The sequence below is a fragment of the Geotrypetes seraphini genome, chromosome 10, assembly GCF_902459505.1.
Source record: "Geotrypetes seraphini chromosome 10, aGeoSer1.1, whole genome shotgun sequence".
Lineage (NCBI taxonomy): Eukaryota > Metazoa > Chordata > Amphibia > Gymnophiona > Dermophiidae > Geotrypetes > Geotrypetes seraphini.
Genome location: NC_047093.1, coordinates 100,035,876 through 100,055,105, shown reverse-complemented (window position 1 = coordinate 100,055,105; position 19,230 = coordinate 100,035,876). Strand labels below are relative to the sequence as shown.

General features: G+C 44.3%; 1 protein-coding gene across 7 annotated transcripts in view; it reads right to left on the bottom strand.

The window, feature by feature from the left end:
* TRAF2 (TNF receptor associated factor 2) overlaps positions 1 to 19,230 on the bottom strand; it is a 217,247-nt gene that overhangs the window by 8,749 nt on the left and 189,268 nt on the right. For 6 of the 7 annotated variants that reach the window (XM_033960745.1, XM_033960746.1, XM_033960748.1 and 3 more), the window contains one exon: positions 14,583 to 14,731. The exons of the other annotated variant lie outside the window; for it this stretch is intronic. In XM_033960745.1, coding sequence (XP_033816636.1) covers positions 14,583 to 14,731 — 149 coding nt within the window. The remainder of the gene's footprint in view (positions 1 to 14,582; positions 14,732 to 19,230) is intronic. 7 annotated transcript variants of the gene reach the window in all.

Sequence of the window (19,230 nt, the reverse complement as noted above, 5' to 3'; positions counted from 1 at the left end):
CCATCGTGGTCATTGCCCGGAGCATATCCTGGAACACCGGCACAGACAGCATCGATGGCATGTCCGAGGCCGCGGTGTACTCCACCGAGGGTGATCTCGATTTTGAGCATTCCCAAGTGGTGGAGGCACGCCGCCCAGAGGACTTCGAGGGCTTCGCCGGGACCATGGGTAAGGAACTCCCCCTTTGCCCGGCCATTATCCCCGAGGTTGGCTTCTTCGAAGGCATGGAACCTGAGGAAGGAAGAGGGGACTTACCCGGAGCCGAAGACTTTTGAGAACTCAGGGTCTTCGAGGTCGAGTCCCGAGGCCGAGGTCAAGGCCGGGGCTGAAGCCGGGGCCAACCTTGAGGCCGAGGGTTGGTCGGCAGCAAACAGGTCCGCCATGCGGGCCCGTCGGCGGCGGAGCGCCCGGTGTTGGAAGGTTGCGCACCGGGGGCAAGTTTTGGTCGGGTGATCGGCCCCCAGGCAAAGGATGCACCAGCGATGCGGGTCTGTGATCGATAATAGACGCTCGCACCTGGTGCACTTTTTAAAGCCGGTAACAGGCCGGGACATAGAAAAAAATCAGGCGACCGCGGCCTACCAGGCCATGCGGCTGCGACGACCCGGGAGCCCCCGGTTCGTGAACGAAAGCGCATTAAACGCGATGAGCAGGAAAAAGAAGTAACCACAATAACTATACGCACAGCGACTTTTAAACTAGAAAAAACAATAAATCGCGGTGCAAAGAAGGCACTTGGGGCAGAGCTAGGAAAAAACAAGTCTTCTTAGCACTGCGGAAAAAAATGAACTGGAGACCACGAGGAGGGGATGTTCCCTCTAGTGGAGCAGGAGGCACGCATGCGTGATGCAGCACAGCAAGCTTGAGTCTTCAATCAAGTTTGCTTGAAATGCTGTCCGCATCGGGGCTCCGTAGATGACGTCACCCACATGTGAGAATATCATGCCTGCTTGTCCTGGGATAAGCAGAGTCTTGAATTAAAAAAAAAAAAAAAATAAAAATCACAAGACAACAAAGGTAGGTGAAATGATTTTATTTTCAATTTAGTGACTGAATTGTGCCAATTTTGAGAATTTACATCTGCTGTCTATATTTTGCATTGTTCAGAAAGAAATGTATTTGTTTCTATTTCTTTGGGGTTGTGCTGTATGCAGAGTATTGAATTTCATTTCTATATATTAGTACTTTTAGTTTTTGGTCCTGTATTTGCATAGGGGTTATCTGTGTTGTGGTAGGAATAAATATTGAGAAGCATACAGGGTGCTTTGTATAGTTTAATTATGTGTTAAGATTATATTGTGTGTATATATATGAAAAATGAATGGAAAAAATTGTGTTACAATTAATACTATTATGGGGTGTCTGGGGCAGAGATTGGGCGGGGTGTAGCCTGCAACTTAGCCTGTGTTTTAGATTTCAGCCCCTTAATGTGATTGAGTTTGACACCCCTGATTTAGATCCTTGATAAGATTTCTGGGTACTGAAGGGGATAGACTTAGTAGTTAAGGACAGGTTGTTCACCCACTCCAAGGTAGGGAGAACGAGAGGGCACTAAGTTAAAAGGGGATAGATTCCGTATGAACGTAAGGAAGTTCTTCTTCACCCAGAGAGTGGTGGAAAACTGGAACGCTCTTCCGGAGCCCGTCATAGGGGAAAACACCCTCCAGGGATTCAAGACAAGGTTAGACAAGTTCCTGCTGAACAACGACGTACGCTGGTATGGCTGATCTCAGTTAGGGCACTGGTCTTTGACCAGAGGGCCGTCGTGTGAACGGACTGCTGGGCAGGATGGACCACTGGTCTGACCCAGCAGCGGCAATTCTTATGTTCTTAATGACAAAATCGCTGAAAACCTAGAAAATTAGCTCGACTTGACCCTCTAGGGGCTCAAGCTTAAAGACGACGATCTGCCACTCTAATCCCTTGCCCAACAGCATCTGTTCCTTGAAAGGGAGTCTGCTTAGAGTTGCTTTTAAAAGCCATATCTCCTGTCCACTGCCTGATCCTGAGCATTCTGGAAGCGGAGATGGCATAAGCAGAAACCTTGCTCATGACTCCGATATCATACAGAGCATCTGCTACATAGTTAACCCCAGCCATCACTAGCTGGGGGTAAACATCATCCGCTAAAGGAGTCAGACACAATCTGGTATGACAAGCCTGTGGCATGAAAGAGGCCATCACTGCCACATTGATTCCCATGGCTAATACCTTGAGCTGTTTTTTTGAGAACAGCAGCTACCCTGCAATGTAGGGAAGTATGCTTGGTAACTGAAATTCAGGAGCAATGGGATACAGCTTTGACATTGTCCTCACAACCAGCAAGGAGCTCCCTGGGGTCTGCCAATACTCTATGACTAGTAAAGTAATGTCAGGCTGCAAGAGAAAAAATGCAATCTGAGTCTTACAGACGCTCATAACAGAGAACTGTGAAGCCAAGGACTACCGAACTTCCAGATTTAATTCCCGCAGGGAATCCATAACTTCCAGCAATGCTGTCGGTTTGAAGAGGCAGCATACTAATGGGTCTCTCCCCCTTGATAAAGGGTCACCACTGTCTCCTGACAAGCAGCCTCTGCTTGAGACCCTGAATTTCCTAAAACTGAAGATTCACTCTGGGGTAGTAAAGACATCGACTGACTCCTAGCCTCCACAGTCCTTCTCTGACTGGTTATCTGGTTCCAAACTGGAAACCTTTGGGGAGTGGTGCGCTATGGAAGGTCAGACCCTCTTGCGTAGCCACAGGTTTGTCTTCCATGAGTGCAGACAAACTCCAACAACTTATATCTTTCTACACAAGACTCACAAAATCTTGGGCAAAGCCCCGAGTAGAAAGCCAGAGGACCCTTTCAGGTACTCATTTTGTTGACTCTTGGGCTCTCCAGTGCTCACACATTTGCATTTCACCAAATCGCTCTTTAAGGGCTTCAGGAAGGATTTCCTCCCTAACAAATGAGCCCCCTGCGATTCCTTAGCACTAGAGATGATTCCAGAGGGGGCTAAGCCCAAGGTCTCTGCCCTCCCTCACATGTATCATGGCATGTGGGACATGGATTCTCCTCAGCCATCATTCAGCACAAACTGGCATAATACAAGGGTAGAAAGGTCCAAGGAGTCCATAATAAATGATTAAGTAAAATTGGGGTGTTTGGAGGCAGATAGAGGCTTTTTAATCCAAATTAGGAAAGCCAAGATGACTGACATGGAAGTGTTTTGGTGCCAAAAATTGGCCTGGGAAAGCCACAGCAAGTTACAAAACATTCAGGGAAGGAGATTTTGGAACTGGAATTCTATATCTAGCCCACAAAAACACCAAAACTGCCTTTTGGAGACCCTCCCCCAGTTTTCTCATAGGCTATAATGGCTTTACTTACTGCACTGTGCTGTTCTAGTGCTATAGCCTGCCTCAGCTCTCACTGCAGCTGGATAGTGGAGAAGACCTTTGTCTCAAACAAACAAATCCTCGTTGCAGGTTTCTGGGTCTCGCTGCGAAAACCTGCAACAAGCACAATGCCAACTGCAGATGCCTTGAGAGAACAAGTAAATCCTCAGTCCAAACCCTTCAATTTTCAGGTTGTCAGTCAGACTAACACCAGATTGAGACATCAGACCTCCCCCCTCCCAGATCTGTATGCCGCTATGAGGGGAGGAAAAATGCATCTGGCACTCGTCAAAGCCCTCCTGGACCACTCTGGGATCAAACAGCCTGCACTCAAGCATCAGATAAAACAGGAGTGAGCCTTGCTCCCAGGGGAACAATCCCCAAGCTCCTTAACTATTAGTGCAGGCAGGCTAGACAGGTTCCTTTACAGTTGCCCTGTCAGCAGCAGACAGAGCTATCCCAGGGCCACTGGGAACCTCTTGAACTCTAAAAACATCAAAACTGAAAATAATAAAAACTTCTCCGATCAGATTAGAAAGATACCTTCTAGCTTGCTTGCAGAAGGAAAAACTGAAGAGAGGCAGTACAGCCCACTGAGAAAGGAGGCAAAAATAAAGAAATTGATTCCTTCTGCAACAGCTCATGATTGGAGGAAGTAACCCACTTGTCCGGACTCATATGTCTTGTGTGACAGAAAAGGGAGATATGTCTTGTCATACACTGCTGCGCTAGATTCACAAAACAATGGAGGAGGGAAGGAGAGATATGATGTGAGGGGAGCAGCAACAAATCTGTCACAAATACAGATTTCCAGAATAAATAACTCTCTGCAAAAGAAAAAAAAAAATCATCTGGCCCCTTCATTTTATTTCAGAAAGTTCTGAAAACTGTCTTGTTTACTAAACACTTTGGAAACTAAGTCATTCTAGATTACATTCTTCTTCTATATTTATGTACTGTACTTAAAAAAAAAAATTACTGAAAAAAAAATACAATTAAAAATATCTAGACTTATATAGTTGTATACAAAACAATACATTGATTCATTATATATCTTATTTCATGGAAAGTACTAAAAATTTTAAATTATCTACGATGTCTAATATCTCAACCCTAATTTATGTACTATACTTACATTATTGTAAACTGAATCGAGCACCTTTTTGGTTGAAGACCCAGTCTATAAAATTAAGTTTTAGTTTAGAAATAATCTTCCTGTTTCATCCTATCCCACCTTTCTGAGAGGAGTGAAGACATATGTCACGGTACATGAAGGACACGGTACTACTCGAAAGGGTCTAGAGAAGAGCAACTAAGATGGTTAAGGGGCTGGAGGAGTTGCCATACAGCGAAAGATTAGAGAAAATGGGCCTCTTCTCTCAATCTTCTCTGCTCGAGGGAGGAGACATGATCGAAACGTTCAAGATACTAAAGGGAATGTTAGGCATGATAAAGAAGGGAATCACGAGTAGATCAAGGGAGGTCATAATGCCGCTTTATAGAGCAATGGTCAGACCACACTTGGAATACTGTGTCCAACACTGGTCTCCATACCTGAAGAAGGATATAACACTGCTGGAGAAGGTGCCGAGGCGAGCGACGAAGCTAGTAGAAGGTATGGAGAACTTGAGCTACAAGGATCGCCTCAGAAAACTGGGATTATTCACCCTTGAGAAGAGAAGACTGAGAGGGGATCTGATAGAGACTTTTAAATTGCTAAAAGGAATCGACAAAATGAAGCAAGCTCACTCACCAGCAGGGGGAAAGGATGGAGAGCAAGAAATAGCTTTATTCACATTGGCAAATGTAACCCAGACTCGGACCAGAGGTCATGGCCTGAAGCTGAGAGGGGACACGGCCAGGACAAATGTCAGAAAGTTCTGCTTCACACAGCGAGTGGTGAACGCCTGGAACTCTCTCCCAAAAGAGATGGTGGAGGAAACTACCATTCTAGGATTTAAGGGAAAATTGGACGCACATCTTCTTGCAGGACACATTGAGGGATATGAGTGACTAATGTATGCACCAGGGTACGCCTGGCTGAGCCTCCGCGTGTGTGGATCACCGGACTGGATGGACCCCAGGTCTGATCTGGTGCAGGCATTTCTTATGTTCTTATGAATAGACTTAGTAGATAAGAGCAGGTTGTTCACCCTCTCCAAGTTAGGGAGAACGAGAAGGCACTCTCTAAAACTGAAAGGGGATAGATTCCGTACGAACATGAGGAAGTTCTTCTTCACCCAGAAAGTGGTAGAAAACTGGAATGCTCTTCCAGAGTCTGTCATAGGGGAAAACACCTTCCAGGGATTCAAAACAAAGTTAGACAAGTTCCTGCTGAACCAGAACATACGCAGGTATGACTAGTCTCAGTTAGGGTGCTGGTCTTTGACCAGAGGGCCGTCGCGTGAGGGGACTGCTGGGACTGGGACTGGGACTGGGGACTGCTGGGCACGATGGACCACCGCTGACCCAGCAGCGGCAATTCTTATATTCTTAAAACATCTACTTCAGCACTTCAAGTTGTGGATGTTATATTGACTTATCTATACTAGTAAAGTCTACATCAGTAACATTGTGTTCCACAGTCTTTTTACTCAAAGCCTATGGCACTGATTTGGGTGTGTCGCTCCTGGCAGGGCAACTTAAGCATTATATCCATATGATGTCACATCTGAATTTGCCAGTTTCCCTATTGGAAATTAGTTATAAGATGGCCTTGCGACTACATATCTCATCTGCTTGAGTTTGTCAAGATTCCATTTATCTGAAATGTAACCACAAAGCTGCTACTTTTGGTCACATGTTTTATTCCTGCACTATTATAAAGCGTTTTTGGAAGAGGATTTTACAACACGTTTCTGAACTCTGGGAAGTGCGATGTATACTAACTCCATTGATATTATTTTCTAGGTGTACAATTGTAGCTCCAGTACCTAAAGATCTACGAGACTTTTTTTAAATCTCTCTTCTTTTGGGAGTAAATTCTATCTTGCTACATTGGTTAACCTCCAAGTATCTGTCACTGGCTCAGTGGAGGGCCCTACTTATTCAACATCTACAGATGGAAAGACAAAGGATTCCTCATTTGGATACTCCTAAAGGGCACAAATTGCAGTATATGTGGGAGCTATTTTTGAACTCACTGACACAGGAGATGTAGTATGCCTCAAAGGAAAGGGAGGGAGGAGTTGATAAGGCTTGATTATATCTATACTAGAGGTCTGCATGGAAACGGGATTTGCGGGGTCCTGCGGGGATGGAACCGGGATTCCTGAGGCCTGGAAAGAGAATTAGTAGAAGGATGTAACCGGGATTCCTGTGGCCTGGAAAAAGAATTAGTAGAAGATAGACAAAAGCAGAAACTGGGACCAAGATGATGGAAAAACAAAATGTCCCAACAGCTACAGCAAGGGAAATGTTTATATATACCTAAGTGGTTTATATATAGCCTAAGTGGTTTACATTCAGGTACTCAAGCATTTTTCCCTTTCTGTCCCGGTGGGCTCCTACTCTAATGTACCTGGGGTAATGGGGATTAAGTGACTTGCCCGGGGTCACAAGGAGCATTGCAGGATTCAAACCCACAACCTCAGGGTGCACAGGCTGCAGCTCTAACCACTGCATCACACACTCCCGCATGTTCATTTTGAGGGGAGCTAAGCTCAAAGTGGGAGGCCCAGCCCCCTCTCATGGTTATGCCACCAATTGTGTTTAGTACAAAATGAAGTACAGTGGTACCTCGGTTTGCAAGTGTTTTGCAAGACGACCAAAACATTTGTAAAATCGGCGCCTCGGAACTCGCAGGCCTTGAGCATGCGCAGATGCTCAAGGCCCAGCAAGAAGAGGAGGCCGATCTTCGGGCACCAGCACCAACGCACAGGACATGCCGGTGCCAGTGCCCAGATGACAGTAAGCAGCAGCGGGGGGGGGGGGGTGCCCAATCGCGGCAGGGAGGGGTGCCGGATCGCAGGGGGGCCTTCGGGGGGAGCAATGCCGGTTCTCGGGGGGGGGATAGAGCAGCACCGCTGGCCTCGGGGGGTGGGAACTTATCAAAGCGAGTTTCCATTATTTCCTATGGGGAAACTCGCTTTGATAAACGAGCATTTTGGATTACGAGCATGCTCCTGGAACGGATTATGCTCGTAATCCAAGGTACTTGCTGAGTTTCAAGTTAATTCAAGATTTCATATACCGCCCAATCAGCCTTCTAGGCGGTGTACAATGTTTGTTTTGGGGTTTCCAGTTCAGTTTTGGCACATTTTTCTTATGCAACCATTGTCCTGAAAAGTGCCCCTCCCAATTCTGCTTTAAATGATTTTGATGCTGTATCGTTTGATTCTTTACTCACTGCTGCATTAAAAACCATCTGTGGATCTTGGAAGGACCTCTCACAAGTTACCTATGCCAGATCGTGGAACCAGATTTGTTTGCTCTACAGATATGAGCTTTATATTGCCAAAAAATCCAACTCATTTCTTTTAACAAGAAATGATTGACCCTACAGTCACATGACCTAATGTCTATTCTAATTCTTTACGGTGACGTATGCATCTCTTATTTCTGTTCACTATTATTTGTTTATATTGTATTTTATTGTTGGTTTAAATAAACTAAGACTTTAAAAAAAAAAAAATCAAAACTGTCAGAAGTAATTGCTGCTTTTTATGAGGACAGGTAACTTTTAGGGGGGCATAGGTGGGGACAGAGAAGATGCCTCACATGGATGGAGGGGAACCTGCACTTGAGTGCGAGGTGTGAGCAAGCAGCAGAGCCTTGGTGCGCAGTCTTTGAGAGAGCATTAGAGTTGGCAACGACAGTTGCGACTGGTCCTCAGTATTTTGGATCAGCAAGCCCAATCGATGTCCCTTCTTCTGTTTAGTGAATCGCTGTCTTCCTACCTATGCATGGGCGGATCAGGTCGGGTCGGATGGCAGGAGGAAGGGAGACATACAGCACCAGCACTGCATAGACACAACAGTAGAAGGAAGTTGGGAGACATAAAGTGCCAGCATCACATATCCCCCTCCAAGCAGCTCACATACCCCTGGTCTACAACAATAGCTCTCAATTGACAATAAGTACCTGTCTAAGAACAGGCAGCTGGAGCCATTCTTTGTCTGGTATCCTCCTGGCACTCTGTCAAGGTTCATAGTTAATTTCAAGTACTGGTACTTTAGAAGTCATTTAGGGTTAGATTCTCAAAACTTCGTGTTAAAAACTGATGGGCCGCTGTCACAGCCATTATTGTAGCGATTTCAAAAAGGCGAGTCATTCTTCAAAAAACATGCAGGCAAATATGGTTAACAGAGAGTAGGTAGGGATGAAGAAGAGAACCGTGAAAAACTGGTAGAAGTAGTGGCTCCCTGCTGCTGAGTTGAAGTAGAAGGGAGAACCAAGGTTGTCTGGGCCATCGAGGAGCGATCAAGAATCATGGTGGCATGTTCGTGTTTCATTTTGACAAGTGTCCTGAGAATGAGAGGGAATGGAGGGAACGCATAGAGGAATTTGTTCGTTCATTTCAGAAGAAAAGCATCTGCCTCCAGGCGGTGAGGAGAGTACATTTTGGAGCAAAACTTGGACAGCTTGTTGTTGTGGGGAAATGCAAAAAGATCTATCTGTGGAGTCCCCCACTGAGAAAAAAATGTGATGGAGAGAAGGAGAATTGAGTGTCCATTCGTGAGGTTGTAGGAGACGACTCAATTTGTCCGTCAGTGAATTTTTCTCTCCTTGAATGTAGACAGCTCTGAGAAAAATGTGAAGAGTTGCCCAATTACAAACCTTCTGAGCTTCCTTGCAATGGGGAAGAGATCCTGTTCCTCCCTGCTTGTTCACATAGTACATGGCTACTTGATTGTCTGTATGAATGAGCACTACTTGATCATGAAGAAGATGCTGAAAAGCTTTGAGAGCATTGAAGATTGCTCAGAGTTCCAATAGATTTATGTGATTTTGATGGTCTGTGGTAGACCAATACCCTTGAGTACATAGACCATCGAGATGAGCCCCCCAAGTGTAGGTCGAGGAATCTGTTGCGAGAACCTTCTGATGAGGGGGCGTCTGGAATAGCAAACCTCTGGAAAGATTGGACAAGAACATCCATCATTTAAGAGATTGCCGTAAAGAAGTAGTCACTGTAATGTGCTGAGAAAGTGGGTCAAAAGCCTGCAACCATTGAGAAGCCAGGGTCCACTTAGGAATTCTGAGGTGAAGTCTGGCAAAAGGAGTCACGTGAACAGTAGAGGCCATATGACCTAGGAAAACCATCATGTGTCTCGCTGAGAGTGAAGTGAGGGTAGACACTTTTTGGCAAATTTGAATGAGTGCATCCTATCATTGCTGAGGAAGGAATGCTCTGAGTTGCAGTATCCAGTATAGCTCCAATGAACTGCAGAGAATGGGAGGGCTGTAGTTGGGATTTGGGAAAATTGATCTCGAATACTAAATTTTGCAGGAACCAAATAGTCTGTTGTGTTGCTACAGTAACCCCCTGAGATGTAAGGTCTTTTATGAGTCAGTTGTCCAGATATGGGAAAACCTGGAGTCCATAACTTCGTAAGGCTGCTGCTACCACCACCAAGCACTTGGTGAAAACTCTGGGAGATGATGCTAGGCCAAAAGGTAGCACACTGTACGATAATGTTGATTTCCCACCTGAAATCTGAGGAACTAGCGAGGCTGGATGAATGGAATGTGAGTGTAAGCCTCCTTGAGATCCAGAGAGCATAACCAATTGTTGAGATCCAGAAGGGTATACAAGGATGCCAGAGACAGCATCCAAAACTTTTCTTTGATGAGAAATTTGTTGAGAGCTCCGAGATCCAATATTGGTCGAAGACGTCTCTTCTTCTTCGGAACACGGAAGTAACAGGAGTAAAAACCCATGTTCTACTGTTCCAGAGGAACTCTCTAGATCTGGGGTAGGGAACTCCAGTCTTTGAGAATCGTATTCCAGTCAGGTTTTCAGGATTTCCCCAATGAATATGAATGAGATCTATTTGCATGCCCTGCTTTCAATGCATATTCATTGGGGAAATCCTGAAAACCCAACTGGAATACGGTTCTCGAGGACCGGAGTTCCCTACCCCTGCTCTAGATGGCATTGAGAGCTAGAAGAACTTGTACTTCCTGGAGAAGAAGGGAGAGGGGGGTCTGCGATGAATTGGAAGGAAACTCTCCTGGAGGGTGATCTGATGGAATCTGAAGGAAATGAAGAGAATAACCCTCCTTAATGATGGAGAGCACCCAGAGGACGAAATTGATCATTATTGTTATTTCAGCAAAACTTACCTATTGTTTTTATTTTAAGTCCTTAATTTGTCTTGTCAATATGTCCTTGTAAGTCTTCCCCTTGTTTTTAATATTGTAAAACGCTTAGAATTCAAGATAGGCGTTTCAACAAATTTTAATAAAACTTGGAACTTGGAATTCCCAACGTTGTATTTGGAGTTGTGCGAGAGTACGATGCATATGTTTAAACTCAGATATATGAGAAGGCAAATATTCGAAATATGAAAGCATGGTTTTAATCCAAAATTTTAAATACGAGGTGAAAACAAAATTATAATTCAGAATTCTATTTGTCATCATGGAATTCTGATACAATCTATGACCAAATTTGACCATTGTTCTACTTTAACGTCCATGGGGAACTGCAGTATACACCTTAGAAGGGTTGTATTTCTTTAAAGAAGATTCAGCCACCAAAGACTGGTGTGAAAATTGAGGTTTTTCAAACCCTTTACACTGAATTACCCTGTAACGAGAATCCAGCTTGGCTGGCACTGCTGGAACTGAGTAGGGAGTATCCAGATTTTGCTTAAAACTATGTTTGAGTATACCATTCATGGGCATCCTAAGAGAGGATGAAACAGTTCCAACTCGTCCAAGTACTCCATAGTGTATTTAGAATCGGATTCCAGAACAATTTGAAGATCCTTACTAATTTGATGGAGAAATTTGGTGAAAGACACCGGTTCAGATGGTGAAGCTTCTCTGAGGAGGAGATGAACGAGAACCTGCCTGTAGAGAATCTTCTGGCAGAGTAAGATGGGGAAGCCGCAGAAGCATACTGAAAATGAATATCTGAGTCCTCAGGCAAAGAAGAAAAAGAATAGCAAACCCTGGAACGTTGTGGTGTAGAAGGGACAGGAGATGCAGAATTCTTCCTCTTGACAGAGCGTGTTGGTGAAGAATGTTTTGATTTAGAAATATACTTCCCTGACCGAGGAGTCGGGGATGAAAGATTGGATTCATGCCTCAATTGTTGAAGATGCTCTGAAGAACGATGCCTCGATGAGCATCAAGAAGAGGAGGACTGTTGCCTCGAAGATCGATTCTTGGGAGAGGATGACCTCAGCCCCGAAGATCAAATGCGAGACAATCTGTGTCTCAATGTTCGCTGCTTAGGCAAAAGAGATTTTTGCCTCAAGAAACAATGCTTAGAAGAGCGCAAATCTGACCTCAATGATCAATGTCAAGGCAATGTCGATTTCTACTCTGAACCTCGATGTTGCTTCGATGGAGGTGTAGAACATCCCATTGAAGATCGATGCTGAAGCCTTGGTGACTTCGATCAATGTTGTGAAGCATGACTTGAGGAGGAAGAACAACGTCGAGACAGCCTCAAGGATTTGACACCATCCAATAAAGCAGAGCGATACTCAGGCTGGTCTGCAGACAGAGGTGTCAATGCAGGATTAAATTTGGCCATCATGTTACCAAACTCCCTGCAAAAGATATCCTTGAGCATATCTTTCAAATCAGGCACCGATAACGATGGTTTAGACAGTATCCCGGTGCTGCGGTATATTCTGGCGAGGGTGACATCGATGATGATGTACCTCGGGATTTGGAGGCAAGCCGCCTAAGTGGTCTCTGAACAGCCGGCTCAACTACACTCGATGCCTGTATGGCCTGAGACTCCAACTGGGAAGCTGGTGGCTTCTTAGCTAGCTTACCCCGAGTTGGTGACATCGATGTAGACATCGATACATTGGGTGATGACGATGTCTTTGATGTCGAAGCCTTCCCCAAGGACGATGACTTGGTCGAGAAAAGCTTCATCGATATCGAAGCAGAGGCCGATGGTTTATCAAGAGTATGACCCATGCTCCCGAAGATTTTTTCCTGTTGAATTCGACGGTTTCTTCAGGGATCGTTTCTGTAACGTGGCGCAGCACACACAAGATCTGGGACAGTGATCTGGGCCCAGACATGTATATACCAGTTATGCGGGTCTATGATCGAAATTGCGCACTGACACTGGGTACACTTTTTGAATTTGGTTATCGGACAGGAAATGGGGGGGGGAAGACGGCCTAAGCCAAATTGAAGCCCGAAGGCTGAGGCTGCAGAGTAAGCCCTGCTGTTAAAACGCAAACAAAAAGAAAGAAAAAAATATATACACAGTCAAACCTCGGTTTGTGAGTAACGCGGATTGTATTTTGCAAGACGAGCAAAACATTTTCGCAAATTGTGACTCGCAAACCGAGCGTTGACTCAATTTGAGAGCACCGCCCCTCCCCCCCTGCATGAACCGGCATCGCACCCCCCCCCTGCCTGCATCCCTGAGAACTGGCATCGCACCCTTGTGCTGGAAGCAGCATCCCCTTCCTGTCCAAACAAGCCCCTTACCCCATCTGGCACCGGCATGCAGCACCAACCCACAGGATGTGCTGGTGCCAGTGAAGGAAGATCCCGCCTCTTGCCTGGGCTGGGCTTTGAGCCACGCTGAAAGGCACTAATTAAACATACCGAGCTTCAAAGTAGGGACTTCTCAGCACCTTAGAAAAATTAGAACTGAGGAGACGCGCGCCCTACGTTGGGCGGCAAGGCACTCACGCTTGCGCGGTGCGGCAGTCACAAACTTTCTGAAGTTCTTCATGCAAGATTGCTTGTGAGGCTGTCTACATCGGGGCTCCGTGGATGACGTCACCCATACGTGAGAATATGCTGCCTGCTTGTCCTGGGATAAAAACTACTATGCAAGATCATACTGAATTACACGCAATCACATTACACACCGAATAAAAGAATACAGAAAGTAGCTCTCTCCCCCCTCCATCCAAAGACTACCTTACAATCCCTTCTGGTGTAGTCATGGCAGGAGTAATCCCCAATTACTCTTGTCCAGGTCAGCTGTACTGTCAAATTGGCTGCTGTGACCTCTTGTAGCATTTTTGTAAGATTGGCTACCATAATCTCTAGTGGCATTTTGAGAGCCCGAGGGGGGACACTTACAGGTGAGCAAGGGGGTGGGGAGGCAACTCTTGTTCAAGGGGAATGGGAAGGGAGACAAACAGGACAAAGCACAAATTTTTGGCTCACTGAAAACACACTCTGTTTCAGTTGAAATTGAAACCATGGCCATAGCTTTCTGGCCAAAACCGAAACCAAACAGAAAAGGGATTTGGGGCCAATTTTGGCACCATTAACTGAAACCGAAATTTGGTCGACCTCTAGAATACTGTAAGTTATGTGCTAAGGACTACACTTAGGCACACACACTTATGCTTGCTATTGATATGGTGTAAGTAGGTGCATGCTTAATATACTGCATTTTAGCACCTGTTTGATGCCGTTTATATGATTTTCCCCTTAGTGATCATGAAATCAATTTGCACACCAAATAGGCAGTGTATGCAACACTCTCTCAAGCATTTTCACTGAAGATATCTTGAAAACCTTACTGGCTGAGGTTACTCCACAAGAGGTTTGGGAACCCCTGCTGAGCAACACACACACACACACGTTTAATATTTAAAAAGCATGTTAGGGGAGGAGGAGCAAATTAAGGATTTGAAAGTTAATTCAGCAGGGGGAGATGTAAATCACAACGCTGAAGGTTTGGCCTAATGTGCTTTATAGCAGCCCTGCTTTCAGGTAATATAGAGTATGTCTGACTGCTCACAAGATATTAGACAACAAAACCTGTCCTGGATTTCTCCTTGGTATTCCTCTATCTTCAAATGGAGCAAGATCAATTATTTCATTCCTAGATACACTCCAGCCTTCACATGTCTAGTCACAAAGCTTTTGCTTAAAACATGTGATCTCTGAAGTCTCCCATGTAACCTGCCAGATAGATCTAGCTCCCTGAGTGAATCTATCCCATGCCTTGGTGCAGTGGTTCTCGACCATGCCTTATCAATCCCCATGGATGACTCTTATAACAAAGGGGAAATGGCCATGCCCTGCTTACCTTTTGGTTGAAGGGCCATCGCAAAAGGGCATCATTTGGTCCTTTTATCACAACAAAAAAGAGAGAAATGTGTGTTCCACGGCCAGTGCCATCTCCATTCAAGTAGATTCGGAGACGTAGCTTGTAGCCATACTTGCTTGTGTAAAAGGCTAAAATGTAAAATTTGTAGAGTGAATAACTGCAGTACGACATCAAAAAGGGATTTCTGGACAGATTTGTTTCAACTGAACTAAAATAATAATTTAATAATCTAACATACGCCCACTTTTATCCATCAAAGCACAATGAAAGATTAGGTTTTTACCTAAATAATAATCTTTCTGTTAATCTACTATGCATCTGGGACATATGGTGTTCAAACCAAACCCGCGAACTGGGTCTTGCAGAAGTGACACTCACAGCTTTCAGTACCTCCCATATTGGTAGTGTTGTATAGTGCACCCTTCAGTTTTGTCCCAAAGAAATCAATCACCACTGGAATAAAACACAAAGGGGTACATCATGCAACTTATAAGAGAACAAACAATTAGCAATAAACATGAAAACATTCAAGAAACATAGCAGCAATAATAACCAACCTGCTGTGTGCAACAAGCACAAATAGCAAAGGAGTCAGAGACTAAATAATGAACTTCCATATACAGGACAATCTTATACAGGGCCATCTGGCTGGCAGGATAAGAATTTCAGGCCTGGAAATGAGAAATATCCAAGGCAGAAAAGCAGACGATATAGACAGAACGGTGGGCCTTATGGAATCCGTAGTAGATTAACAGAATGAAGATTATCCAGGTAAGAATCTAATTTTTCATTCTGCTACATCTACTCCAGATTCCATACATATAATGATGTACCAGACCAACGGCAATGTGTCGGGTGGCACAGAAGAGTCTGACCGCAAAACTGAGGCCCCAAAGGCAGCATCCTCTTCAGCTGCCACATCCACTCTGTAAAACCTTGTAAAAGTATGAAGAGAAAACAACGAGCTGCCCTACAAATTTCAGGTGGAGGGACTGGCTGCAACTCAGCCATGAAGCTGCAACATTCCTGGTTGAGTGTGCCTTGAGAGAAACTGGTAGTGCTTTCCACAGATGCTGTATGTCAACGAAATGGTCATGCAAATCCATCTGGCTAGAGAGGCCTTGGATGCTGGGCTTACCATGCCTAGACTGACTAGTTAGTACAAACAAATGGTCAGATGAAAATGAAAATCATTGGTTCTTTATAAGCAGCGAATTACAACTCTTCGTACATCTAGTTTCTGTAATATCTTATCCTGCTTATCTGACTTCGTGGGTTGAAAACCAGGCAGATGAACCTTCTGGTTGAAGCGGAAATCAGAAAAAATTTTTTGGAAGGAAATAAGGAACAGCACGGAGAGTTACTTCTGCTTCTGTGATCCTGAGAAAGGGCTTTCTATAAGAGAGCTTGCAGCTCTGAAATGTACCTTGCCGAGACAATCACCACTAGGAATAATGCCTTGACTGTAAGGTCCAAAAGGGATGAGTCTTTGAGGGGCTCAAAGAGGGCTTTAATAAGGCCCTTCAAAACAATGTTAAGATTCCACATGGTAGCCTCAAACGGAAAGTACCTCTGAGAAATGGCCCATTATCAATGTGGGCGTTGCTTTATGTGTCAACTGATGCTGGAAGGAATGACTTGAACATCCAGTCACACACTGAGTAGTGGCTCGTGGCCAGCAGGGGGTGCTGGTTATGGGACGGAAATGGGAATGGATGTTAGGACATGATAAGTGCAGTATTTTTTGTGGAGTTTTTTTCTACAAAAGGCCAGTTTTTCGTATGATTCTGGGTAATTCTAGTTAGATACAAACATCTGTGTTAGTTAAGGACCACGCCCAAATAGAAGCGTATGGAAAAACAGGTGAATAAAAATTTGAATATAATGAAGCTAAGGCCAGAGAAAAACACACTAAGGATTAATATAAGGGAAAGCATAATAATATCTGTGTATGTACTTTGCTGTTGAGCCAAATCATGGTGGAAATCATGATTACATGGAATCCAGTTTGGGTTCTTTGTGTGTACTATATCTGTCCTGTCTTCGGCCACCATCTTGGGCCAGTGAATAATATTCTGTCTTTGTCCTCTCTGAGTTTTCCCACTCCCAGCCTCGTGGTGTTAATTAATACCACATGGGCTTGCTTTAGACTGGTAAAGAAGGATAACGTGTCTCAAACTGAATTGGATGTAGTTTTGAATGAAAATTATGATTTATTGAATGGAAAAGCTTGGCCAAGCAAAGAGTGAATGAAGCAAAGTATAAATGAAGTGTATGACTGTGTTGCTTTGAAAAAACATATTTTATATATTTTAAACCTGAAGAAACACTAAGGAAAATCCTGAGGCAACATCTGGGAGTAATTAGAGTCAGAGACTGTTGCTTCAGTCTCCAGCATAGGAAGGGGGGGGGGCATTGGAAGCCCATGCTTATCACTGTGTGCAACATGAAGCTGTCAGCTTTCCTCTTCCAGACTAAAGTTACTGTCAATTTAGGGAGAGGTTGAGAATTTTTCAGCACCATGTTAATAATTGTAGATTCTCTTGAATAATAATGTTAATTCAGAAATCAAATGTACTGTTCTAAACTTTTAAACATGGAAACATGGAGGGATTTATTTTTTCCTTTGTCTAAACTTTTAAGACCACCCATAAAATTGTTATTGGCTATTATGATGATGATGTCACGAAAAGCCAACAGCATATAATAGGAAATTTGGAGCTAGTAAAACGAGACCGTTGTGAGAAGGCCAGTATTTGGCACCTCTGACGATCTCCCATTAGCGCAACCGTAAGCATTAATTATGCTGGATTATTTTGATCTAATAATGGAAAAATAGAAACAATAATTCAATAAATCTTGGTTATAATTTTTAAAACCTTGCGCTGGTGTCATTTTGCATGTATAATTATTTTCAAACCTGAAGCTTTCACAAATGGCGTCAATGACCCTTGCTCAACACATGTAGTATGAATTGCGAGGGTCAACCACATGCAGGTCAAGTGTGGTAATATACCGTTTGAAAAGCCCCTGTGCTAGGTCAGACATCGAGAAGTTTAAAATTGCAACTTCAGGAGCATAAGTCCTGCTTAAATACGAATAGAATGGAAGAACCGTTAGTGGCCCATTGCAAACAATATCAGCATGAATTCAACTCCTTGAGATGTACCATATTAGAGCAATGTAAACTGGATACACGGAAGAGTAATTGGAGAGTGGATGGAAAGAGACAGGATGAACTACGAGCGATCAACGCCTGGATGAGACGATGGTGCGAAGAGGAGGGTTTCAACTTCGTGCACAACTGGACGGCATTCTGGGGAAGAAGCAGATACTTCAGAAAGGACGGGCTACACCTCACCAAGCAAGGAGCGAGAGTATTGGCAGAAAACATGAAGAAGACCATTGAGAAGGTTTTAAACTAAGGATCAGGGGAGAGCCGACAGTCAACAACCAGTTGATGGCCCGGACGTCAGGAGGCCCTAGAGAAGGAACTACAAGCAACTGCTCAGATAAAAAGGAAAAGCATGTTGAATCTGCAAGAGGCAAGAAAAGAGTGCAAATAAATACAAAAAGAGATGTGAAGACTAAGGAGTCCAGAGAGGGAACTACAAACAACTGCTCAGATAAAAGGGAAGAGCATGTTGAAATTGCAAGAGGCAAGGAAAGAGTACAAATAGATACAAAAAGGAATGTGAAGACTATAAAGTCCAAGAAAGTAGCACAAAGGGAGCTCAAATGTATGTACACAAATGCCAGAAGCTTAAGAAACAAAATGGGGGAACTGGAAGCACTAGCAAGAAGGGAAGAGCTGGATATCATTGGAATAACAGAAACATGGTGGAACGAAGAAAATGAATGGGACACGGTACTGCAGGGATACAAACTATACAGAAGAGATAGAACAGGGCAAAAAGGGGGAGGTATTGCCCTGTATGTCAAAGAAGAAATAGAGACTATCAGGGAAGGGGAGACGGAAGGAAAAGATAAACTGGAGTCCCTCTGGATAAAGATTCCTAGACAAAATGAAGCAGACTCAAGGATTGGCCTCTATTACCGATCCCCAGGACAGACAGAGGAAACAGACACAGAAATGATAGAGGAAATCAACCATGGTTGTAGAACAGGAAATGTAACGATCATGGGGGACTTCAACTTTCCGGGGATAAACTGGAATCTGGGAATCTCAAACTGCGGTAGGGAAACAAAGTTCCTGGAAATGATAGGGGACTGCTTCCTAGAACAAATAGTGGGTGAACCGACAAGAGGGACCGCAACCCTGGACTTGGTCCTAAATGGCATAACTGGAAGGACAACAGATGTAGAAGTCAAGGCCCCGCTGGGGGCGAGCGATCACAACATGATCACTTTCAAAATTAGCATCGGGAAGGGGAAACCAACCAAGATCTCAACCACAACCTTTAACTTCAGAAAAGGGAATTATGACAGCATGAGAGCCATGGTTAAAAAACGGCTCAAGAAAAGGACAGCCGAAATCCAAACGGTCGATCAAGCATGGTCCCTACTAAAAAATACCATCACCAAAGCACAGAATCTCTACATTCCGCAGATATCCAAAGGAAGGAGAAACAAAAACAATGGAGAACCAGCTTGGCTATCTACAGAG